Genomic DNA, 27100 nt, shown 5'->3' with positions numbered 1-27100 from the left:
AGCTGTTAATTTTCTTCACCATGTTGACTAAAAAAGGGTCTGAATTCAGATGAAATTTTAAAACTTCTCATCACTGTAAATTTATCATTAAAACAATCAAGAGTCGTGTGATAAAGATTTATTTCATTTTATTGTATCCTTTCTGCCTTTGAAGAGATTTTTCTACATTGATTATTGAGTCTGTACATTGCACGTCCATTTAACAATTCACGAGAAGTGTTCACCCCCCCCCCCAGCTTACACAAGTTGAACTTCTGTGAGCAAGTAAAATTACTGGGGCCAATTTCAGAAAGCCTGTAAGCACAAAACTTTGCTTAGCATGAAATTTCTTCCTTGATAAAATCAGGCTTACCAACCCAAACTTCCACATGTATTTTAGGATACATGTAAGCAAACAACAGCTGAATACATGTACCAAGCAATACATGTATGCAACTAATTCAAGTTTGGTTGATAATCTTGTTTTTATCAAGGAAGAAATTTCGTGCTAAGCAACTTTTCGTGCTTACAGGCTTTAAGTAATTGGGCCCTGGTCAACAAAACCTGTTCGTTGAAACAGATTACAAGCTTATCTGTACGTGCAATGAGATTATCAATTTTTTTGATAACACACAGCGGTAAGCCTATTGACATACTTAATGCGTTTAAATGTTCTCATGATCAAGAGTAAGTAACAGATGTTTCATTCCCACATTAAAGATGTGTATGTATGTACAATAATTAACCATAAAAATTCACAACATCTGTTTGCGACTTCGACCAACATAATAATAATAATAAACATGGGTTTTCAAAATACTATTGTGTGTCATATCAGATATGATAATCCTAGGTATGATCAGGGCCCAATTTCATAAAGCTGTTTTACAGCGAATACTGCTGAGGAAATTTCTTTGCTGAGCGAAAAAACGACTTGGGTGCATTCAATGTAATCTTGATGTAGCATTGGCGGATCACCTGTTTCTGCTAGCTAAGCAAAAAAATGTTTATGCTTAGCAAAATGTTTTGCTTACAAGCTTAATGAAATTGGGCCCTTGTGTAAATTTGCAATTACAATTGACAACTTTCAAAAAGTAATACAATGTGTTCTTCACACCCTGTGGTCGATCCCTGAGGTCAATGTAGCATGAGAAACAAAGGAATTGCCTGATGCCTCCCCAAAGGGATTTTGAAATTAACAACGGAGAGATTTTGCAGTAAAACATTAAATGAGTAGTACTTTTTAAAGTTACAAGGTAATGAGGTAAAGTTTACATGCAGGCAATTTATATTAGCACGTTAAGTCAAGATGTGACAGCTAAAAATTAAATAATTTTTAGCTCATGTACATGTCTACTTCGATGAAAGACTTTTGGGCAAACAAGGTGGCAGCAGACTTAACAGGTAAATCCATTGTTCTTGGAAATGAACGTACATGTTTAGAACTATACTAACACAATGAACATTTACCTGGTGAGTCTGCTGCCACCTAGCGTTCCAAAATCTCCCATTGATAACGACTTCACATCGGTTGCTGAGTATATCTGCCAAATTTTTTTTTGCCTACGGTGGAAGATTTTTTTGAGCGTCTTTTAGGCGGACTTTGGCGCTATGTAAGTTTCCGTTATTATTATTATTATAAGTTCAACTGCAACAACTACAGAGCCCCCTTAATTTTATGTTGGGAACCTGGACGGCTGACGGAAGTATCTAGCTGCACATTCAATAAAGCAGTGTGCGCATGCAGGCAGCTACATATACCATGCTACTCTTCAATTCACCCGTACAAACAGGGACACCAGGGACTGGCAATCATGCCTCGTAAAGTCCCTTTTCTGTAGGTTGTTACGAGCAATCCCTGATTCCAGACCTTTATCCTGTTGTTGTTGTTCAGATGTGGTATAGAAGAATGGACTGCCTGCCACTATTGTTTATCATTTCCGCTGAAATAGGAGGCAAGTCGGAGCGTTCCGTAATTCCAGCACATCACGGTGGATTATCATGGCCGTGGCTCACAGCCAAGATTCTATGAATCAAAGTAGGTGCCTCTACTTAAATTTTCTCACAGGACAACATCAAATCTCTGTGCTTACTACAAGAATCTTTGTTGTCTTGCCTGTGTCTTGGCTCATCCGGCCAAGGTTGCGTGACTAATGGTGAGTGCCTACCCATATTTTTTTTAAACGAAAACGAAAACATCAAATCTCTGAGCTTAAAAAGAGAATCTGTCACCTTTCCTTTATCAAGTCAGGGTTCCATTGTTGCAAGTATTTTCAAAAGAAAAACCATATTCAGTGGTTTCCAAAATGTCGATCAACTCATTGGAAAATGTTACCAAGACAGAAAGCGATTGATTTGCACAGTCATGTACATTTAAATGTGCCACCATACACAGCTCCGAGCAGTTGAATGATGTCCAGTGGCTGGTCAACGTGCGTGATTAGGTTACCTTGAGTAGTAGCGATAATGGTCAGCACCAAGACTTGACTGCGGCTAGAATGGACTCCGGCAGAGTGGACATGTAGACTGGTTACTGGTACTAAACCATTTGTACTGCAATAAGAAGTGTATAGAAAAGCAATCATTACGGGAATGCTCCACTAAAGGAAGAGGCCAAAAAGACAAATCCTTTTCGTCTGACAACTCACACCTGGTATCTCCATGTACTTCCTTTTCCAAACAGTGGACTTAGTTGAGTCATACACAAACCAGAAGGGCTGCTGAATGCCCTAGGCAAATTAACTGCTCATCCATTAAGTTTAATGACCCAAGAAATTCAATGCAAACACACCTAATATTAAAAACTATTAATAGTTTCCGAGTTTACCCAAGACTCAGAAATTCTCTAAAGGCCTTGTACTATTGGCAACTACTCAAAACAGTTGTAAGCTTAAAAACTTGCACGGTAATGAGCAATGGAGAGCTGTTAATAGTATAAAACATTGTGAGAAACGGCTGCCTGATTTTGACCCATGTAATTCAAAGTAAACTCATATTATTGCAATATTATTGGTGAGAAGGATGAATAGTTTCCAAGTTTTATTCTTCTTTAATGGAATTTTTCCGGAAATGTACATGATTAAAAGATGGAAAGAGGGCCCTTTGCTATAAATTATAATATAGTTATAATAAAATTAAAAAACATTTCTTTTTAAAAGACATTATCTTTCAGTTTTTTTTGCATATTTTTCATTGCCTTTTCTGTGGTGTAATATTATTGATTGTCTCGTACTGGTGTATGACATTGTTTGTTTATGTCCTTCTTATTGTACAATGTAATTTTGCTGTACTTTGCTTACTCTTTTTAACTTAAAGTGTATAATATGTAAGAATACTGTACAGCGTTTTGAGATTTTTTATGTAAGACGCTATATTAAAAATAAATTATTATTGTTTATTATTATAGTTGATCCAACTTACCAGACATGCGGAGTGGTAGCGTTTCTTACAGGTTTTACATTGTAGCTTGGGCAGGGAGCAATTGGAACCATGGATGACTGAGAAACAAATCATACAATCCTCCACACCTTCAAAGCGTTTGTCCACGTTCCGTTTCCACAACGTCAGGCCATCCATGATACTTCCGTTCTGCATAAGGGATTTGAAGTGGTACATGGTGAGGTATTTAATAACAGATAAAAAAGTAGGCAACGAGGTATAATTAATTTATTTATTATTTTATTTTATTCAATGGTTGAATAAAAGAAATATTCAAATCGCTATCACCAGGGTCGTGGCCATGCAATTAAGGACCAATTTACAGGCAAGGTCCTTTATTGCACAAGCAAGACACTGGAAGGTTTTAAAGGCCGTTTAAGACCAATTCACTAATCTTTAATTGCAATTCATAAATGCCTTTGTTAAAAAGTGTCATAAAGTTGGAAAATATGTAAACAACTTCTGATCAATTCCAGCTGTGACGTTAATCAGTTATTGGGCAAAAATCAAACAAAATTTTTACAGAGATCAAGTTATACATGAAAATCACAGGGAAAACTGACTGAGTACATTTTTAAATGGTTTTAGGTTGAACAAAGAAAAATTTACTGGAGTGGGATTTGAATCAACGACCTGGCCTTCTACAATCTAAGCTATCTATCCACTTCTATTCACTCTTTCAAAACATCTCTCAAAACACACCTCATGTCAATAGATCCGTTCTTTTTGAATTAATCTGTTCTTTGTAATTTTTTGTTTGCGTTTCTTTGTAATAGCGCCCTGAGCACTTTTGTGGATATATTCGCTCCATAAAATGTTGTTATTATTATTATTATTTTGGTGGAAACACAAAAGCTTCTAATGATTAAAGTTCTCACCTGATTTCGCAGAAACGTTGACAGCTGTAGCGTCCAGTTCCTCCACTGGGTCGTCCCAACACCGACTTTCTTCTCGCTGTCCACGGTGATAATCCCGAGCGGATGATTGGCCGGGATTCGCACTGTCAGATCCATGGAGAGATCCTGCATCGTGTACGTCGCGATGACCTCGCGCGTTGCTGAGCGCGCCTTGACGGTCATGTTCTCGAAGGTCTGCGTGGCGGTCTGGACATCCTGAACCTCTTGGGTGCAGAGAAGGGGGCTTGCGTACTTCGTGGTAAACCTGACAGAAGAAGATTGCATATATACAGTTAATTTTATTGCTCTTTCAAACATGGACCTCCGTCACAGCGTGCAACAATTGTTTTGTTATACCTTGGTAACATTATTATTCCGTTTCTCGAAATTCTGTTGTCATCTTCAAACATTATTAAGACGGAGTATGCATAGTTTAATAAGCAGATGAATGGTTGTTCCCTCGAACCTGCGGCTGTTTCGTACAAAGCACTAGAAATTGACCAAAGGTGGCAACGATCAAGGTATCGTTCACCGGTTAACAAAACTCATGTTACCCTCTGCGCTATGGAGCCATAGAACATGCGTCTTTGTATCACCTGCATCACCTGTTCTCGACCAATAAAACTTCACAATTTGTTACCGAGGTATAACAATCATTGATGGTACACTTGACATGGTATTATGGCTGGTAACCCTATTCTGGTAAGCATAAATTCATTGTGCTTATTTAAGAAACTCTAGAAATTTCTACTTAAAATAATTTGATTTATGAGTTTTACCTGTCAACAATGGGAGCAATCTTTTTATCCTGGCTGGTCCACCACTGACGGACCATGGCCGGTAGATCTTCCAGGGTAGTGGAATATAATGCACAGGCCTGGTGGTGGATCTCCTCCTGGCTGGGGAAAATACCTAAAAAAGAAATTTTAAAAATTTACAGTTAACATGGCCCACCATTGATGTGTAGTGGCCAAGCGGTTAAGAGCACCACACTCAAACTCTGGTGTTTCCGATCAGCAGGGTAAAGAATTGAGTCCCTGTAGTGGCACTTGTGTGCTTTACCATAATATCTTTGTCCTTTACAAGTATGTGTGACGTTTAGCTGTTGGTCTTATCGTGGACAACAGGGGGTCACCACGGTGTTTCGTGTTCACAAATCAAGCACCCTTGTTTACAATTTTGAATTAGGAGAGGCTATTTGAGACGCTGATCAAATGGGACTTTTCAATGGATGAGGAGTGGCTCCATCCTCCTCAATGACCCGATCATCCTAAAACCTTTGATACCGGGTAATCATACAAAGTACAGAACAAGTAAGAGAAAAGACAGCAAGAAGAATCAGAAAATTAACATGGAAACAGGACAAAAAATCAGACAGTACAAAAACAAAGCATCTACCAAAAACCTGCGAAATAAAGAACAAGTAGGCATAATAAAAGCTCAGGTCAAAAGTTAATGACTTCAAATTATATTTGAATGAAAAGTACATGTATAAGTATGACAAGTCTTCAGCATGTGTTACCTTTAGCCTTCATTACTGGTGTAGTACCAAACATACTCCGTGGTGCACTTCCCTTCACACTCTGGTCCACTACTAGACTGGTTACCGGTGGGTCGGGCATCAGTCTGAAGAGGTTCATCATCAAGGTTGGTACCCCGCCAGTCAGACGAAGGTAGTTTGCGTACTCGGCTCTGACCTGCATACAGGTCAAAGGTCAACAAAGTTTTGTTCAGTCAGGTGAGGGGTCTTTTTTATTAAGCAGCTATGGCCTACATGTAGGTCAAAGGCGGGTCACTCACTAAAAAACAGTTGGACGTCAAACTTGAACATCCATATTTGAATTGCAGAGAGGTCATAGGTTAATGAGTGTCATAAACTGCGTCAATGAAACTGTTTCAGCATGCCAAATTGACCCTCGTACTCTTGATAACATTTTCCAGTAAGATGACCCTCAAAAAAAGAGCTGAAACACTACATGATCACTAAGAATGATTGTCAAGTGAGCATGCTTAAAGCGGAAATTTCACAGGCCTGCATTTTAAAGCATTCAATCGATCGGCCACAAAGTGCTACAAGGGTACCCCAATCCTCTTTACCTCAGCAGAAGCAGACTTGAATATCTTGAGGTATAGTCTCCATACAAGCAGGTAAGTCAAGACACTAGACATGCTCTGATAGTACCCGGTGCTACTGGGATCCAGGGTTAAGCATTCACCCACTTGGACGTCAGTGAGGATTGCTTCCATGAAGGCTGAAGCAGAGTCTAGGATGTTCTTCAGCTGCTCTGGGGGAGGACTGTTTGAGGAAAAAAAACAAGCATCAACCAAAGTATAAACAAAATGTACAAACTCTTTTTGAAAATGAATGTAAAATATTGATTTAGCATGTACTCCCTAGGCCCACTTGCCCACACGCAACCCTCAAACTCACTACCCTCTTTTTCTCAGTCCTTCGAAATCAGACAACATCATCTGTATCTGTATCTGTATCTGTCGAATACTGCAACAAACTCCTCACAGGATATAGAAGTTGCAGGTGTGGTGTGGCGAGTGGACAACAACTAGTGATGAGCTCCCCTTATGAAAGTGGTCATTTGTATCTAGCCTAGTCTTGAATGGGGTCAATTGAAGGAGCTTCTCTTATACATACTGGTAGTCGGTTCCATTCAACGAGTGTTCTTGGAACAAAGGAAAATTTGTAGCAGTCCTTATTGGTTGAAGGGTGGGTGAACAAAATTGATGAAGATTTCCTAGTGAGGAGAGTTTAGAGAGTTTGTGAGACTGAGGGTTAGGCCGTGTCCGAAACGACGACTTCGGCTACAGCTACGTCTAGATCAGCGCGTCTGTCAGTGTTGAAGAATAGGCAGACGCCCGCGATCTAGCAGTAGCTGTAGCCGAAGTCGCCGTTTCGGACACGGCCTTAATCAAATGCTAGGCACAACCACCAGCTCCTCCTGCTCTGGCTTAGAGACTGAGGGTCAATCAAATGCTAGGCACTACCACCAGCTCCTCCTGCTCTGGCTTAGAGACTGAGGGTTAATCAAATGCTAGGCACTACCACCAGCTCCTCCTGCTCTGGCTTAGATTTCACTCCCTATGTTAAAGCCACATATAGAAAGAACACAGTCTGAAATATGACGTGTGAAGCCATCTGAACATCATGCATATGGAGTTTATACATTATAAATTAATCAACCACAAATTACTACAAGACATAAGGCTCTTACATTGATGATTCCTCCTCCCTCTTGTCTTTATCGTCATTGTCTCTAAGATGCTCTTCATCTGCTCTGGCAATTTCATCCATCACTCTATTTAAACAAGATTATCAACCAATTTTAACATTGACAACCAAGTAGATCCTTGTCATTTGATAGGAGGTCACGCTGCATTAATTATTCACACCATTTCATTAAACGTGCATTTTTGTTCCATCTTTTTGTACTATTGCCTCTTCTTGTCACTTACACTAACAGTCACGCGGTATCCCCAAAAGTGCACTGGCGACCTCATTGCTAGTCTTGGTGCAAGACGTTTCTCGTTCCCTTTTCACGCACACCGCGGCCAATTCACCGACAGCGCGCGCACCGACTCACCTGACTTATAGTCCACTCACTGCCCCGGAGAAACGTCTTGGCCCGTGTGCTGATCGCTCGGGAAATTCCGAGCACATTCCAATCATGCCGTGCTGCGCTAGGCCTGCATAACTCTCACGTAGCAGTATCAGCATAATTTCCCAAAGTCTGGTATCTGTACATCTTCGGTGCAACGCATCCAGAAACAGCCAGGCTTCCTGGCGAACGATTGTGATCAACTGTGCTTTATAGTTAAGTGCCGATAGCCATGCAGGATATCTTTCTTTATTTTCGAAATAATGTGCAAATATACCCATACAAGTTACAAGTTCTCTCATCTGCAAATAAAACACTCGACTCCTCGAGTCTTGCCGATGCGGTCAGCAATATTGTTATAGTATTTTTTCATTGACTGACAATTTCTTCCCTCTAACAATCGATCGCAACCGCTGATCTCTAATTAATAATAACATAAAGATCAGTGATCGCCTTTGCATGCGCAACAAAACGAACATGGTGTGTATTTCCCCGGGTTCCCGCCGTAGCATGATGCAGCGAGGCTTTTATTCGACACATCGGGTGCATGCAACATTCCAGGCTGGCCGGCTTGTCTGTTTCCAGTTGTGCGCGTGCGTAGTATTTTGTTGACCCACACGTTGAATATGTATGTGAGGTCACATAACTCAAACATGCACACGGACCAAGACGTTTCTCCTGGGCGGTGAGTTGACTATAAGTCAGGTGAGTCGGTGCGCGCACTGTCGGTGAATTGGCCGCGGTGTGCGTGAAAAGGGAACGAGAAACGTCTTGCACCAAGACTACCTCATTGCCAGTCCATTTGTTTATAAAAAGTAAACCCCAACTAAACCATTCTTCAAGCACTGCTACCTATTGTCATTACCTGCTCAGCTACAATCAACCATGGCATTGCTGGATCAGGTGTTGGTTTAATGATACATTATTCGTACTCCGGTTTACAGGTCATCAATATTCATATCAGCTCATCAATATTCATGTCAGCAACTGAATATGCATTACAAAACAAAACAACAGGGTTTCTGTGTGACAACAGGTCATGTCTAAATACTCACTTTTACAGACCTTTTTTAAACATCCCCAAACGGAGCAGCGAAAGGCTGTTGAATTTTCAGGTTGAAAGAATTTGACTTGGCCACTGACTTACTTTTCAAGAAGCTGAAAGGCAGCCAGTTTAGCCGATCTATCCGTCTTGATCAGCATTGGACACAGTCGCTCCAGCAAGATCTGCATCTTGCCCTCAGCCGCGTTGGGATCAGCGCTAGCTTGAACCTTGTCCCTTGACTTAGTCTTCGCTCCAGACGCTAAAGCCTTGGATGTAAGCGTGTGTTTCTTCACCTGTTCGGCTGGCATGCTGACGACGGCGTCTGCGGCCGACTGGAGTAGACAATGACTATGGACTGTCAGTTCATTCAAGTCTGTCCTCTCTGAGTATAAAAAGAATATCAAGTCAGAATGAAACATCTCAATCTGAATTTAACAGTTGGCAAAGCATCTTAATGTAAAATATCATATAAGGTGAAAGGCACTGTCACATCTATCCTTCCAATAAATGTCGCAACCTTGGTATCACCTTTGACTCCCACATGTCCCACGTCAATCAGATAGAAGCAGTGTCACAATCAGTCCATGCATTTATTACATCTCGCTTAGATTTCTGCAATTCCCTACTGTATAACCTCCCACAACACCAAATAAACAAACTTCAATGCCTACAAAATGCAACTGCTCGCCTCATCACCTTAACCAGACGCTCCACCCATATCACACCCGTCTTAAAGTCCCTCCACTGGCTTCCCATCATCGATCGCATCGCCTTCAAAATCCTCATTCTCGTTTTCCAGTCACTTCAAGGAAATTCACCGGACTACATGACAGACATCATCAATCGACATCTACCGTCACGTAGCCTTCGTTCAAGCAGCGCCCTGCAACTGACTGTCCCCCGCACCAGTCACTCTTGGGGAGATCGGTCCTTTTCACATGCTGCTCCCAAACTCTGGAACAATCTACCCCTTGAAATTCGTACGTATTCTTCATTGACTGTATTTAAATCCTGCTTAAAAACCCACCTGTTTTCCTCACGTTTTTGTGATTAATTTGTTGTTCTTTTCTTTTCTTTCTTTTCTTTTTGTTAGTGCGCCATGAGCGTCAGTCATGGCGGATACCGGCGCCTCATAAATTTTCATTATTATTTTTTATTATTATGGTGAGAAACCAATGAGCCATTATGACTGATCAGAGATTATCTGGGCCCAATTTCATAACGCTGCTTACCACACGGTTTTCTGCTTACATTCCCCTGCAAGCCACATAGTTTTTTTTAAGCCATAAGCACAGAATTCTGCAGTTAGCAGCTCTATTTAAAAAGCAGCTCTATTTTACAATCTCAGCAGAGTTTGGGCTTGAGTCCCAGTCTTGACACTTGTGTCCATAAGGAAGACACTTGATTCACTCTATGGAAGGAATGTAAAGTCGAAGGTCCAGTGCAATGTTTAATGCACGTAAAAGAACCCAGTACACTTATATCTAAGAGAAGGGCTTTGCCACGGTGCTCCTGGTTTGATAGTGCTATAAAAAGCAATAGGTCTCATACATCAGAAAGTAGCTCCACAAGACCTTGCAGGAAGAAGCCACTTTTTTATAAAGCTACCCCCAAACCATATACAGACAAATCACTCACCCACAATAGTAACAAACATGGGCAACATCAACAAGAAGATGCCATCACTGTAGAACTCTCTCCACTCTGTGTACAGGTTGGATGGCAAGGTCACACTGCCGGAACGACTGCCAAGTAAGGTCGCAGCAGAGGTCAAGAGGTCAAAGGTTACACAGTAGAAGGTGGCAATCAGGGGTGATGGTTGGGCAAATTTGATACTCTGACTACAAGTCTGTAATAAAGACAAGTAAAATAAAGATAAGATTTTGAGATATCGCTTAACGTCACAAGGCCACTTCAAAGTCAACCTTAGGGCTAAACTTAACAAAAGGTAGCTAAGCACCAAATAATTATGCTTACCAAAATAAGGTTACCAGCCAAAATATCATGTTACTTGCACTATTTATGACTGGTATCTTGCTCCTTTTTGCGTAGCAGAAATTCGTTAAGCAATATTGGCTGCGTAAGCAGCTCTCTGATAGGGCCCTGGAGGTAAGTCACTGAGCCATCAGTCCTTACTCCGGGACTTTAATCAGCAATACAACAGCGTGGGATTACAGTGCTATTTCAATTCTCAATCAGACCTGGGCCAAATGTCATAAAGTCTGTCATGTCTGTAAGCAAAACAAAACCTTGCTAAGCACTGAAAAGTATTGCTTAGCAGAACCTGGTTACCAGCCAAAATTCCATCAAGATTACACTCTTTTTTTGCTTAGCATAGCAAATACATGAGCATTTTTCTTTGCTTAACTGCTTTATGGGGCTCAATTACATGGCTCTTATGGCGCTTACAAAGGCAAGGAAAACTGCGATTACATTAAGCATATTCCACAAGTTAGCTGGGAAATTCTGCATGTGCGCGTGTAAAGTCCACGTGACGAGGCATTGTTGGCTTTACACATCAGGCCACTAATCTCACCTGAATCCAAGCTACAATCGAGCACAGCACAAAGTCCCAGTGCTGTTCGCTCAGGGCTGTGGGTAACTTCTCAATAGCCAGCCTCATCAGCTGCATCATCTTTATGTTTAGGAATACATCATCCAAGACAACCGCTTCATTGATGTCACTGCAAACAGAAACACCATAAAGAAACGTTCATTTCTTGACTCCTAAAGTGGCGGACAGGATAGGTGCCCGCAAGTGCACTGCATGCAGTGAGAATGGTCAATGCGAAACTTTGATTATATTGTTATAAATTTTCTAGTAATGAATTCAAGAATGTCTCATACATTGTAAGTGAGCTTAATCACTGTAGCTCCAAAGCCTAGGGAAACCTGTAAACATGGGTGCTTGCTGATGAACCAGAAATACCACGGTTAACCTCTTCTCCCCCACGACAATAACGAGAAGTCCCCTCAATCCACTTAAGCTATATAGTAGTCCCGGCCGATTTTCTACCTTTCGCCCAAGTAGTTGTTAAAAAGCAGGACAGTTCTTTTCAGAACTGAGAAGTCTCCCGAATTCCGAAAATCTACTTTGTGGCAGTAGAATATAAACCAAGAGAATTTCTCAAATGAACAAACTCTACCTGGCAAGTAGATATACAAATGGTGTTACCACAAACAAAATATATATTGATACCTCACCATGCAATGCCTCTAATCTCGTTCTTTTTTCTTTTTTCCAAGGAGGAATTTTTTTAAAGATTCTTACCAGCCAAAGAGGAACGAGTCTGCATAATCCTGTCTCCATTGCACGAGTTGATTGATACATCCAGCCATCATACTGGAGTGATTGACGCTGTCAAAGGTATCAGGATGTCTGAGGATGGCCGTCACTACGGACATGCTACCAAGGCCACCTGGAAATAATTATCCACCCGTTAGTATTTAAAGGCACAGTGGTCAATTTCACAAATAGTTAGAACTCGTCTTATCTTGAGTTAGGGTGAGTAACGCGTGCATGGTGTGAAGGATACAGAATAAACGTCTCCTGAAGAGGAGCAGAGTATACTGTTCAAAACGTCAAGACCAAAACGGCTCTTTTCAGAGCCAACACTCCCTCAAAAGAGCCAACACTCCCTCAAAAGAGCCAACACTCCCTCAAAAGAGAATCATTACACGGTTGTACCCACAAGCTTACTACTATTATTGATAGTTTATTCTTATGATCTCTGGAGTCAGGAGTAAGTCAGGACAAAACTGGTGTTCAGAATTCAGGGTATTTTCAAGTTTTGAACAGTTGACTACATACCGTCAACATGTACCAACATCTCTTCCTTGGCTGACAGCAGCTTGGCTGTGTTTATCTCCAACAGCTGCAACGTCTGCTCCTTGCTGAGGTAAGGTATGGCAGCCTCCAGGGTATGTATAGCAGACAACCACAGCACAGAGAATCTGTGAAAGTGAAACATTGAGAACTTTTTTATTATATAATTCTGTTAAAGAAACCTAGGCTCGCAAGCCTAGGGAAACCGTTGGGTGCCTGCTATGTGAGCCAAGATAACCGTTCTGGGTTCTTTTATGTATGCCCTACCAATGATAGTATCAGGACCTATGGCTTAATGTCACATCTGCAGGAGAAGGCAATCATTAAAAAATATCTCTCAAGGACACAAGAGCAAAATTTGAAACTTGGCGTGCACCAGTGAAAAGTATAAATCAATGCAGTTTCAATAGACCCTTCTCATGAAATATGTAAATTGCACGTAGCACATGCGCACTATGTTTTGGTTGGCAAAATGAGGGAAAATCATGCTGTTTTGTACACGGCTAATGGGTGCGTGACGCACACGCGATTGCACGTCTGCTTAGTGCACAACTCTATGGTGTTTGCCAACCAACATGGTCTGTACGCATGCGTGAATGTAATTAGCATATTTCATGGGAAGGGTCCATTGAATATCTTCAAAGTACAGGAATAAACTTGAAATTCTCTGTACAAAGAAATACAGACAACTAATTTTACAAATGCAATCATCAAATGTTTTTTGGATTTTGAAGGGTACCAAATACAATGGCATTTTACACCGCTTTAGCAAGAGGTTAGTGACTTGCAATTTCCTATTAAATTAGCAGATCACATATCCATATTTAAACTTGGAGGCTCTCATTAAAAGTTACCTGTCCATTCCCTGAGCAATCTGTAACACGTCTAGTTCCTGATGTTTGCCTTGATGTCTTGAATGGCAGCTAAGTAGATAAGTTAATGAAGAGGACCATAGGCGCCCATCTACCAAAGACCTACTCGGAGGGAAAGGACATTATTTAGTGTTAAAGCAGAATTTTCTTAAAAAAAAAAAAATTGTCACGTGTATTTGTATTTTTTAGACGGTGTCAAAATATATTTTTGATGAAGATTATGCAAAGCGCAAACAGATCACATAAAGTATGCCTTCTTTATTTTTTGTTCAGTTATTTGGAATGACTAAAATTGAATGACTGAAATTCTACACTACTCACATTTCTAAAGTCTCTTTCACCAACGCCTTCCAGTTCTCGCCGGTCAGGCTTTTCCACAAGCTTTCCAGTGTTGAATCGATCGCCATGGCAACCTGAGAACAGTAGGACGGTGCCGCTACAAGGAGACTCTCAACTGGAATCTAAAAAACAAAAGATTTGTAAAATAATTGACAATGCAGGGTGGTTTCTTTTACAACCAGTACAGAACTAGTCATTAATCCTTCACACATCACAAAGCAAGAGGGCACTTTTAGGGATTGTTAACGGGACACTATGGCCCTTTTTGAAACCACGGCGCCAGATTGTTTTGACAATAGAGCGTGCTTTACGAACACACTTTGGGCTTCAGACGAAAGAACGGAGCCTGAAGCCGAGTCCAAAGCAGAAGCCGTGGATTCGAAAAAAGGCCTATGAGAACAAGGAAAGTGTGCTGCCACCTATTAGTAATAAGTTTCATATTGGGCTGGGTAACCCGTTTTGAATATTAAACAAACATCTCTTTACAAAGAAACCAATAAGCCATTTTGAGATATAATGGACACAATTCTATGACACTATTAGCTTTGGGTAAATTTGTCTGCATATACATCCAAACCAAACACTGCACTCCTATAGTGTCAACCGACTAACTAGCTATGGCTACAGCTGCTGTTGTACTGAGCATGCTGCCACTGGAAGCCTGTGTTTTAACGCATGACGACTCGGTGAGCAAAGTGCATCAGCAGCCATAGCCACTTATTTGAAAAATACCTTATTATCTGTTTTGTTTTCAAAACCCAATGCAAACCAACCTGTCTGGTCACTGCATTCAATCCCATCGTTCCTTTACACCACTGTAAACTATACAGCATCCTTGCGAGCAGTGGAGCTATGATATCATATCTCCACGGTAATGGTAGCAAAGCAAAACATCCTGAAGACTCCTCCTGATTGACGCCGGCTCCGCCCACTGTGTCCGTCACTTCTTTCAGTTCTCCTTCGTTGACCCTTTCCGGATGGCTGAGAAGAGCAGCCACGAATGCAGATTGGACCAGACCAGTCGGCATGACGATGGGGTCAGCTTGGGTTAGCTCTGGAAGAGCAGTGAAAGTTAAGGTCTCGTCTAGAAACAATGATGCCATCCACTGTGAAAGAACAACAAAATAAGTTGGTGATCCCCTGGCTGTCCAGGTCAACTTGGGTGTGATCCCTGGCTATACAGCAGTTAACAAATATATGACTTCTGACTTTTATATTATTTATTTTTGATATTTAGGTGTGCCTTTTAAAAATTGTAATGTATTTGACCTTCGGCTCAAGAAGTTTGTAAAATTCAAATTCAATTTCAAAAGAAAAAATACATTTACTAATAGGGAGCTGGACGACAAAGGGATGTTTTTGTTTCACTCTGTTTTAAAGACTCTGGATACCTTTGGTCATTGTCAAAGACCAGTCTTCTCACATGGTGTATCTCAACACATGCACAAAATGCCAAACCTGTGAAAATTTGAACTCAATTGGTCGTCGAAGTTGCGAGATATTATGGGAAGAACAAATACTTTTGTCACACAAAGTTTTGTGCTTTCAGATGCTTGATTTCGGGACCTCAAAATCTAAATCTGAGGTCTCGAAATGAAATTCAAATATTTTAGTGGAAAATTACTTCTTTCTCGAAAACTATGTTACTTCAGAGGGAGCCGTTTCTCACAATGTTGTGTACTATCAACAGCTCTCCATTGCTTGTTACCAAGTACGTTTTTACGCTAACAATTATTTTGAGTAATTACCAATAGTGTCCAGTGCCTTTAAAAGCAAGGATTTAAATTCTTTGGGGTAACAAACCTGACTTGGCATATTGAGGCTTTGGTTCCATTCTGTCTCGGTGGGAACCAGAAGGTTCAAGAAGCTCTCGGCGATACTTGGGGAGTCAGAGTCAGAGCCCGGTGTGTCTTCATCATCCGTACCAGGGGCATCTGGGTCCATGATTGACGGCAGGCTTCTTAATATGATGTCACAGAGTGTCACGGCTGGCTTGGCTAACAAATTAATACTGCAACAAAAAATCAATCAATCAATCGAAAGTTACAACACTAGAAATTTTCCAGACCTGTACTATTGGGCAAAAGCTCTGGTTTTCATCGGCAGGTTGAATCATTCAAAACTAGTTGTTTAACTCCATGCCAAGATATACTTTTTCTCTCTATACCAATAAGGACGCAAATCCCATGTGTCAGTCGTGCGTTGTGCGCAAGCAGAGTGCGCAGTCAAGTCACAATAGTGCAGCAAGCATTGCAGATACATGGAATTATGTGACGTCACTGAACGTATTTTGATTTTGACAAAAGTTGGACTTGACCGGTATTAAACGCAGTGACACTTTACAATGCTTTAACATATGGTTGAAGACTTGTAATGTGTCCCCTATTTTTCATAAGGGCTTTTTCTATTGGAAAATTAGTGGATCACTTACGATACTGAATCTGACCTTGGAGCCCCTCTTTAAAGCCATTGGACACTTTCAGTAAACAGTATTGTCCATGTCCCACACTTTGTGTATCACAACTTATATATAAAATAACAAACCTGTGAAAATTTAGGCTCAATTGGTCATCGGAGTCAGGAGAAAATAACGGGAAAACCCACCCTCGTTTACGCACGTTTCGCCGTGTCATGACATGTGTTTAAAATAAATCCGTATCGAGAATTGATAATTGTTTTCTCAAAAAGTAAAGCATTTCATGGAATAATATTTCAAGAGAAGTGTTTCACCGTTACCTTCTGTAAACCCTGTAAGTAATTTGTAAATCTGTGAACTTTTATATTTTCTTCTGTTCCGAAAGTGTATGATGGCTTTAATAGTAACAACTTCATGTACAGTACCTGTGTATGGTATGTGGACCTTGGGCAAGGCAGTTCTTTATCCACGCCGCAGCCTTGCATAGGAAGCCTTCATCCTTCAGGAAACCCCCCGTCTGTTTGATCAGTGACTCCGCCCCTATCGTCCAGGCTGATAAGACTTTCTGCTGCAGCCCTTCTGTGTCAATGAAGGGGAGAGGAAAAAAACAATTGACACTTTAAATACTTCTCAAATGGATATATTTAGAACAACACAACAGCATGTTTGATAAAAAGGGCCCAGTTTCATAAAGCCGTCCTGTAAGCATATAAACTTGCTAAGCACAGAAAAATCTTGCTTAAGGGAAGGTACATGTTTGGTAATTACCAAAAACAAATATTAACTTAAAAACTGTCTTGGTAACGAGCATTGGAGAGCTGTTGATAGTATAAAACATAGTGAAAAAGGGCTCCCTCTGAGGTAGCATAGATTTTGAGAAAGAGGTAATTTCTCACTAAAATAATAAAAGACTTCTCGCTGGAAGTCTTTTATTCCTATCTGAAAGCACACAAGTCTGCCTACAAGGGTGTTTTGTCTCTCATCATTATCTCGCAATTTCGATGACCAAAAGAGCTCAAATTTGTAAAGGTTTGTTATTTTATGCATATGTTGAGATACACCAAGTGAGAAGACTGGTCTTTGACAATTACCAAACGTGTACCTTCCCTTTAGGAGAAACTGGTTACCAGCAAAAAAATCAACAAAGTTTACATACATGCAACTGTGCCCCACTAAACTTTTTTTTTAGCAAAGAAATTTGCTAAGCAGTATTTTCTGCTTAACAGCTTTATGAAATTGGGCCCTGGTAACAGCCTAATTCCAAATCGAAACAATCTAAAACATAATTACCTGGAAACTGTGTAGCCTCTTTTGAGCCAAGTTGGAAGAGCGCAAGCAGGAGGTCCTCTGCTGACGTAATCAGCAGACAGCCCTACACAAATTACAACCAAATTTGACATTGTTATTATTATTATTATTATTACTACAATGTGTATGTATTCCAGGGGCAAAATTGCTACAAAGTTTACAATTTAAAAATTACAATACAACGACATTAAATTACTACTTTTAAAATAGTTGCGGATTTACACAAAAATACACCCAGAGAATAAAAACATTACATCAACTTCAGCAGTGAGTGAAAACAAGTGATTCATCCCTGATGTTCTGTATTAACCTAGAAACCTACATGTAGTAACTTATGAACAGTTTTTTTGAAGAGTAAACTGCCCTCTATTGAAATTTGCATGCTTGTTTGCACACACACCATGTTTTGCATGTAAGGCTTGTAACATGGCACATGTTATGGCACATGTTTTTTTATTTCACCGCTATCTGCAAAGCGCACTTTACTTGCCCCAAAGAAGTTGCAGTAGCATAGACTTGTTTCTTTATGATGTAATAATGATTTGATCACAACCAGTTGTATGGTCAAAAGACTTTACATTCACACTCTCAAACAAAAAGAAAACAATTTGATACAAAATTGAGCTCTACCTTGACCACACTGAAGAAATTGGTCGCGACGTCACAGATAAAACTGATGCAGTTGTGAACCCTCTGCTCGTTGCCCTCCACCTTGACCTTTGATCTAAGTAAGGTAGCCGTGAACTTGCCCAGGATCTTTTCAGCATAGCTGGCATGAACTGCTGGTTCTGTTTAATAAAAAGTTTAATAATCATTCTGGAGGCTAGTCATCCTTACTCGCAAACTGAGAAACTCTATGCAGAAGACGTGACTACAAGGTGGTTGAGACGAAGGCATAAAATGGCATCTCTTGGCAGCCAGCCACATCGACCTATGTATCGTCACCATTTTCACCTAGGCAAATCTGGCATAGCCACATTGTGCTTAGCAAAATATTGGCGTCACTCACAGCTCAAACCCAAAAGTTGTGCATCTTTTACATCCACATACCTTCATCGTGCTGGACAGACAGTCCTAAGTTGATCAGGCCCCAGCTCTGGGATGATGAGCCGTCCGTCTGGCCATCAAGAGCTTGAGAGCAGAGCTGGTCAGACAGCTCCAGGAGCTTCTCACCAAAAATGGGCGACTTCAGCCAGGAAGTGATGGCTGGGTCATGGGAGGTGTGTAGTGTCTGAAGATTTTATCGCGAACAAAAATTATTATGTATAATATTTCAGATTTCAACATTTAATAGCGATCACTAAATGCAAGTGAAAAACAGTGATGAGCAAGTCAAAAGGTCGGCTGGTCCACAAGGACAGTAAAGTAGTTGTTTCTACTAAAAATAGTGCGAAGAAATTAGAAACTGAAGTTGACAAAAGTTCTTAGTAAGGAAGCAACAACTTCAAAATGCGGTACGTGTACATTACCAAGGTCGTTTCCGAACATCGTAGTATTATTATATAGTTGTATATTCAGTTTGCAGTTACACCATGTGTGTACATGTATATCTACTTTGATTAGTAAATTTACTCCAATGTAATTCTCACCTTTTTGATCAGGTGATGCAACGTCTGTGGCCTTCTTGTCCCTTTACAAAACTCATCTAGCATTGTTCTTTTGGACGTGTCATCCTCACAGCAATGGAGTGTTGTCTCAACGATGTTAACGACATGATACACAGTATCGTCCTTAGACCCAGATGAAGAAGTTTCCGCCGACTGGACCCAAGGCAACAGAATCTGTCTGAAACACCTCAGGAGAACAGCTCCAGCTTCTGACACCAATTTTGAAGTCTCCCCTTCATGTGACTGAGCACTCTCTGTTTCTGATTTGGTAATTTCCACCTCTGGAGTTTGTTTTGTCTCACCAACCTTCACTCCTTCGTTTTCCTGCATCCCAAGAAGCTCTGCGAACACCTCTGGTTGCTGGAAAGTGTCAAATATCCTTTCCATAAATCTTAGATGCACAATGGAACCGCCTTGTGCAGCTGAACAGCTACTCTTAACAAGACTCCTCACCAGATGCATTAAATCCGGATGATCTGCTGAAGTTGGTCGCCGAGCTAATTTGGACTTTTGCTCTACTGGTAGACACTGCCCGCTACCTTCGTCAACGGAGAAAGACACGCTTAACTTCTTGGTCATTTTGGCCTTCTGTAGCTTCTCTTGCGACACGAGTTGTGTAAGTAGCATTGAGATCTTCTCAAGAGATCTACCGGACGTTGCATCAGCATCAGCCAGAGAGACGTGCTCGCTGCAGATACTTCCGAGACTTTCCCAGAAAATGTCCAGGATATGTCGAGCTGAGGTGGTGTTTGTGCTGAGCTGCTTACGAAGATGTGAGAGTAGCTTGGAGGTCTGGACGAACAGTGAGGTTGATGCTAGATGAGTTCCTTCTTCAGTTATTGATTGAACAATGAACAGCATCAGCTTTGAGTGGAGAAATTAAAAAACATGCCATTATACATATATTTCCATCTGGCTTAAAGCCATTGGACACTTTCGGTAACAGTATTGTGTAAAGGCCCACACTTCGTGTATCACAACTTACATATAAAATAACAAACCTGTGAAAATTTAGGCTCGTCGGAGTTGGGAGAAAACCCACCCTTGTTTCCGCACGGTTCGCCTTATCATGACATTTGTTTAAAATAAATCCGTAATTCTCGAGAACGAGAATTCTCGATATCGAGAATTGATATTGTTTTAACGTTTTCTCAAAAAGTAAATGCATTTCATGGAATAATATTTCAAGAGAAGTCTTTCACCATTACCTTCTGTAAACCCAGTAAGTTATTTGTAAATCTGTGAACATTTATTTTGTTTTCTGTTCCGAAAGTGTATATCGGCTTTAAAATAATTGTTGGATTTCTAAATTGACTCTAAACTTTTATCCAAACTATGGCAGTGCAGGTTTCTCATTTGCCTCTGTGTAATTCCAGCCCTGGTTAACGTTTCATTGAGGGTTGATCAACCTACCTGATCCTGTATGAGGTAGTTCTGCACAGTCTGACAATCGGTAACAGCGCCCTCGGTGATGGTCTGAGAGATGGCGTATCGTAAACACTCCATGTATGCCTTGACAACAGCACCGTATTCACTGGAACTGTGCCTCGCTGATGATGATCCCAACCTTTATTAAAAACCAAACATTATTCCTTGGATATTATTTACACCGATGAAAAGCACTGAATAAGGGATTCAATGTGTGGTGAAGAGGTTTTCAACTAGTGGTTTAATCCCAACGAGGCCTGGTTCTTGATCATTTAACCGAGACAAGTGGAGGTAAATTATCAAGAACCAGGCCTCGACGGGTTTAAACCACTAGTTGAAAACCGATTCAACACACTTGGATTCCCATTCATGAATACCTTTTTGGTCAAAAACATTAACACTTTTTAGTCAAAAGTAAAATAAATGCAAAAATTATAATTGTTCAATGATTTCTTTCAACACAACACCCCTCCAGCTATGCAATGGTAAAGCCCTCTGCCGCCCTAGGGTAAACAACTCCTTATAAGGGAATGTTGTGCGCATCGCGCGTATCGCGTGATTTGGCACAACTGTTTCAGCCGTTGCTCTCGACCAATAGGAATGAAGAAACTGTCTTATAAGAACAGGTGCAAGCTCGCGTGTCACGCCCATGTTTTAACACTTTTTACTGGTCATAAACAAAGGTTTATACACACCCACGTGACGCGCTCTCCACCAATAGGAATAGCGAAACTGTCTGAGGTATTTATGAATATCTATTAAACCCTCGCACACGCTCAGTTCCAGTGTGTAAGTCAGCAAGCGGAAGACAAATGAGAAGTTGTGTCATATTTATTATGTTTTTTACTGTGAATTAGCACCGTTGTTATCAAGTAAATTTTTAAAAGATAACACCGGTTAAAAATGGAATGCAGAGTTTTCAAGAATGGAAGTCAGTAAATTACATCATGGAAAATTCTGATGTCTGCTCACCCTTCTTTGAGGTTGCCGAAGAGTTCCTGATAGAATTCAACTCCCGTTCCGATGACCTCAGCTGGTATATGACTGAGTAGAGGAAGCAGATTAGGGTATATAACAGTAGCACTTCCAGAGCCTCCATTTCTCAGCATTACCCACAGCTTAGGAAGGACGGCTTTCCTCATGTTAACATGCATCCAACAATTCTGTAGTTCACAAGACGAGAGACAATATAAGGCAATGTTTGAATTGGCAGCTACAGCTATAAAGACTACGGCTTACTTTCCAAGTCATGGTGTGTTGAAGTTTAGTGGGCCCTTAGCATCATCCCTTAGCAACAGGCATAGCCGTAGCCGTAGCCGCCGATTCCAAAACGGCCTTACTTAGTTTTGTACTGACCCTAGGAGAAATACGCCTTTTGGCGATAGTTATTTTTTTAACTTTTATGCTCTCCTGGGCACCCCACTGCTGTTTTTCATTTGTTCTCTTAAATATTTGTTAAGTATGTACATGTGCTTGTAAATGTGGGGTATTATTACAAGTCTCACAATAATTCAAACAATCTAGGAATCGTGGATTCTTATGTACATGTACGCTACTTTAATATGCGAGGGGGCAAAGATACACATTTAAGCCCTCCTACTGTTTGACCATTTAAATATAATCCATTGAAGTTTTGAATGCTAAACAAACTATAGCAGTCTACAATAAATGATATCATGTGGTGGTTGTATCTACACAATACAGAGTTAACCCTCCCACTATTTGACCCTTCAATATCATTCACTTTCTGTTTGAATGATGGATAAACTATGCCAGCCTGAAACATGATATCATACTGTCCATAATCCTAGTCAACCCTCATACTGTCTGACCATTCAACAGCATCCAACTCACTGGCAAATGATACTGGGAGCTGTGTAAAAACAAAATGAATCAAACTTACTGGAAATGTTGAAATGACGAACAGCACCGATTCCCAAAGACACTGTACAGTTAGGGGGTCTGATTCATCAAGACTCCCTAGCAAGGTAGTAGAAACTCGGGCTAGTTCACCTTCGGCTATAGAGGGCGTATTTTGGATCAGGCTACCGAGGACTGAGTACATGGCATTTCTCAGCTGTGGGAGAAAAAAACAAGGCTTAAAAATAAACCTTAAAATAGAGATTCTCAAAACAAAACAAAATTAAAATGAATTGTACACTGGTTTGTTAAACATTGAATTACTTGGGTCATTCGCCTAGAGCAGTCAGCAGCCCTAATGGTTTGTGCATGATTCAATTAAGGCTACCGTTTGTAAAATTAATCACACAGAGATAACAGGTGTAAGTCGCCAGATGAAAAGGATGTATTATTTTAGCCTCTTCCTTTAATGCAGCTTTAATGTGTCAGTAGTTTTGTTTTCTCTGAAAGCACAATTTCTCATTTCCCACACTCCATTTCCATTTCCATAAATTACCTGTGGTGATTTGTTCTTGGCAAGTTTCCAAAACTTTGCCTCCGCTACGATGGATGACAGCACGTCCTGGACAGAGGGCAGTTCCTTCTCTGGAAGCAAAGTCGCAAACTCTCCAAGAGCTAAGAGAGAACAGGTCAGCAAGCGGGTGTACCTCTCCTCTTGCTCCTCCGGTGTGAAGGACCTGGGAAGCATTTCATGGTCAAAGTCATTTTGGGATATAATTTGTGCCAGGGCTGGAAATACCCCAGCTTGCCCAAGTCAAGTGCCTGAAGTGTTGGATCATCAGCATTGTGTTTAATAATAAGAGTCTTTGCTGACAAAAAAAGGCTGAAAACCTCCGATCTCGAAAAATGAGGAAGTATCTGGTACTTCCACTTTCTGATAACCACTGCAGGTACAGATTTTAGAATTTTTCTGGAGTGTCCATATGGCAGTAGTTTTTAAAGCTCAAAACGACATCAGAATTCAAGACATTAGAAAATGTCAACTTACCGTGGATCACTTAAAGAAGCTTGTGTCTCCTTAAAAAGGTTATCTTCCAAGTACTACAAATAAATTGAAATAAAGGTATGTTGGTCGACTGGAGGGAGTGATGATAGATTAACTAAGAGAATCGAAGTGTGGGAGGAGGTTTTAAACTTGTGGATTAAACAGGCAAATGCCTGCTCCTTGATAATTTTACCACGAAGAAGATTTCACCGATACTACATGTAAGTCTGACATAGTGAGATATGAGTTGGTTATCTCGGGAAGCACACTAACATGATTGATAGTAAGAGGGTTTACTTATTGATATTCATGTTATTCAGAGGGGCCGACATCTGCATCTTGCAATCAGGGAGAGTTTGTGCATCTATCAGGGAGATATTTAGAACTACATTCAAAATAAGACGGAACAAATTTTCCACACTCAGGCACCAGGGGAGATTGTAAAAAAAATTCATCAGGTCATGGAAAGATTGTTTTATTTTCAGGGATTTTTTCTATAGAATCAGGGAGAGCTGGCAGCTCTAATGAGATTCCTTACCCTCAGGACCTCCGTCTTGCAGAAGGCGACAGCTTCTCCCTGCTTGCCCTGCGGAAAGGCGCTCTGAAAGGCTGCCCTCGCAGACAGAGCAGCGGGGGCGTACGTATCGCACTGAGAGAGTAGCCAACAGCCCATCAAGGCGCGAAGCTGGGGTGCTAAGTTACGACGAACTCGGAGAATGAGCTGCTCGAATGCTTGCTGTGTGGCCTCACGAACTCTCTTGTCATGATCCTGATAAAGCCCAAATTAGGGTGGATAACTTTAAAACTGTTGCTGGATTCTTGTTGACCTCTTTGAAGGTTTCTTACAGGACTTGTAAAGGCTGCTTTTAACTGTGATGAAGTTTTTTGATATTTATTCTAAATGATTTGGTGTTAAACATAGAAAAATCAAAGTGTCTTTGTTCAACACCAAATCTTTTGAACAAAAAATGACCCAATCAGTTTCCCTTGTGCTTTATTATTTGATATATTTTGTAATCTTATTGAACTTATGGAGGTATCTGATCATTCAGAGTGTGGGTTCGAGCACTGGTCACGACACTTGTGTCCTTGAGCAAGACACTTAACCATTATTGTATCGTCCTTTTGGATGGGATGTTTCTAGCAGTGGCTGAATAGTGCGCCACAGCACCTTGAAAACCTTGTACACCCTTAGGGATCTACATAAATCAGTCTTGAGGGTTTCCCCCCCCCCCTAAATTTGAGCCCCACAGTGAAATGTCCTTAGCTGCAGAAGGACTGTACTTACTGTTGATAGTCTACTGTAGATCCTTGGCCAGTGAGGCAGAGTGCCCTTAACTGCATCAGCGTCCTTCTCTTTGCACAATAAACCAAACTCCTGTATGGCCTGAAAACAAAATTAATAATTTGATGAACTGTGCTGTAGAGAGGGAATTTACACAGAGACCACTGACGCCATTACTCTGCCGCCATGTTGCCTCTATTAACTTGTACGAGGCATCCTTAGGCCGTGTCCGACACGATGACTTCGGCTACAGCTACGTCTAGATCAGCGCGTCTACCAGTGTTGAAGAATAGCAGACGCGCGCGATCTAGCCGTAGCTGTAGCCGAAGTCGTCGTTTCGGACACGGCCTTAGTTTCATTACCAAAAATAACTATGGGCTTGTGGTTATCAGCGGCCCATTACTTCACTTAGGCAAGGAAGGACATTTTCTCCATGCCCCCTGGTCACTGCCTTTGAAATGCTACAGTAGAATTTTACATATTCCTCTTAGGGTGCCCCAGCATACTGATAGAAACGTTGAGTGAAGACGATCAAAGCACACTGATCGAATTGTTGAGTTGTTAACCACCGATCCTTCTCAGAACCAACACTACTCAAAAGAGATATTCACATGCTGTTATCTCAAACCTCTCTTAGTTAAACACTTCCACCATGCAAAGTTTAAAATACCTTGAGTTTTGTAACCACATCTCTTATAGTAAGAACCCAGTGCACTTATCGAAAAGAGAAGGGGTTTACCCTGGTGTTTTTTGCAACATACACAGCACCTTGTAAACCATTGCATAGTGCAAGGAGTAGATCTCATGACTCAAACGTAGTCCCACATACCTTCTAGGAAAAACTGTATGTTATAAGCGCTTTGAGACGCCCTTTGGGTGTATAAAGTACTACGTAAAAACTGATTATTATTATTTTATAATGAATATTTGACCACATCTCCTACCTTGAGTTTGGTAACCACATCTCTCTTGGTCAGCTTCCTCAGGGCCATACGGAAGTCGGACTCCAACGAGGAGTCCTGATCCGATTCCAGACTCAGTGATTGGGCAGCAGGAACATAACCAAGGTCACCTGACATTGTTCCGAAGCCGATGAATCCGGACGCTGTTGCTCCACCGCTTCCATCTCGTGCCAGGAGCTCTGCTGCACGCCCACTACTGGATGGCTGGTGAAAGGAACAATTTGGAAAAATTATTCTTTACAAGATTGAACGAGAGAAGCATGTGGATTTGACACAGACCAATAATGGCAATGATCAGCAAAAAGTCATGAAAGTGGTGCAACTGTGGGTGGTGTTTATCTGTATCCTGCCACCAATTTGACCAAATCCCCAATTTTTTATTCATTTTTACAAAAGAAAAAAAGGAATATCTCAATTAACATTAGACTTTTGAAGTTTGAATTTGATTTGTTGAGTTGAGTAAACTAAAAATGAGACAGGCCTACTATTTTATTTATTTCATAACGAATGAAAAAGTGGTGGCAGGATACACAAACTTTTCCATTTTGCTTGACACTGGACCATTGTGGTACAACGTGGGACCGGGGGGGGGGGGGGGGGGGGGGGCGGCTACACTGAGTCAGTAAGTGTATAATAATATTTAATAATATCCACTTTCGTTCGAACATGTTCTGTTCACTGTCCAATAGTGATCATGGGTAACTTTCCGTATGGCGCCACCACTTTTTCACTCATTTTTACAAAAAGGGATATCTCATTGAGGTTAATTAAATACAATATTATTTCATATCGAATGAAAAAGTGGTGGCGCCATACGGAAACTTTTCCGTGATCATGTCTGTACGTACCCGTTTGTTGCCTTTCGTGCGTTGTTTCTGTTTGCTCGCCATATCCCTACACACAATATAGATAACACACTGCTGAATGTGTACTATTCAATATATAATTTTGATAAAAATCAAACTTATTACGTTACATTAAAAAGCAATTTCACACGTTTTCCTATACTAGTCTAAACTTTTTTTACTGTCGTATGTGGGCTGACATCTTTTTCTTCGGCTGGTGCGCGCACAAAACGTTTTTTTTGTACACTAATAAACGGATCTGGTCTGGTAGTACCAGCGAAAAAAATATGCATTGAATGTTGGTGCGCCCTCAATCGTCCGAAAGTAGAAACCCTTTC

General features: G+C 40.8%; 1 protein-coding gene across 3 annotated transcripts; it reads right to left on the bottom strand.

The window, feature by feature from the left end:
• Positions 1-111: 111 nt before the first annotated feature.
• LOC117296851 (E3 ubiquitin-protein ligase listerin-like) lies at positions 112-26961 on the bottom strand. Of its 3 annotated transcripts, none has more exons than XM_033779930.1 (30): positions 26766-26961; positions 25900-26121; positions 24959-25057; positions 24209-24439; positions 23674-23726; positions 23182-23362; positions 22669-22842; positions 21738-21928; positions 20751-20904; positions 19320-20201; positions 18781-18961; positions 18361-18518; positions 17713-17794; positions 16848-17001; positions 15810-16017; positions 14780-15112; positions 13989-14128; positions 13650-13769; positions 12781-12923; positions 12241-12388; positions 11506-11653; positions 10608-10818; positions 9072-9351; positions 7541-7624; positions 6411-6609; positions 5836-6010; positions 5093-5225; positions 4296-4578; positions 3400-3567; positions 112-2532 (listed from the first exon to the last, which is right to left on the bottom strand). In XM_033779930.1, exons 1-30 carry the CDS (start codon positions 26805-26807, stop codon positions 2473-2475), a joined length of 5637 nt encoding a protein of 1878 aa, XP_033635821.1. In that variant the 5' UTR covers positions 26808-26961; the 3' UTR covers positions 112-2472. The 3 variants fall into 3 exon arrangements, with proteins under 3 accessions (XP_033635821.1, XP_033635823.1, XP_033635824.1); XM_033779932.1 differs by having other exon boundaries at positions 16848-16998; XM_033779933.1 differs by lacking the exons at positions 112-2532; positions 3400-3567; positions 4296-4578; ... (2 more) ...; positions 6411-6609; positions 7541-7624 and adding an exon at positions 8844-8911.
• Between the last annotated feature and the right edge of the window lie 139 nt (positions 26962-27100).

The sequence above is a fragment of the Asterias rubens genome, chromosome 11 (assembly GCF_902459465.1).
Source record: "Asterias rubens chromosome 11, eAstRub1.3, whole genome shotgun sequence".
NCBI classification, from domain to species: domain Eukaryota; kingdom Metazoa; phylum Echinodermata; class Asteroidea; order Forcipulatida; family Asteriidae; genus Asterias; species Asterias rubens.
This window is presented reverse-complemented; position numbering and strand designations above follow the sequence as displayed.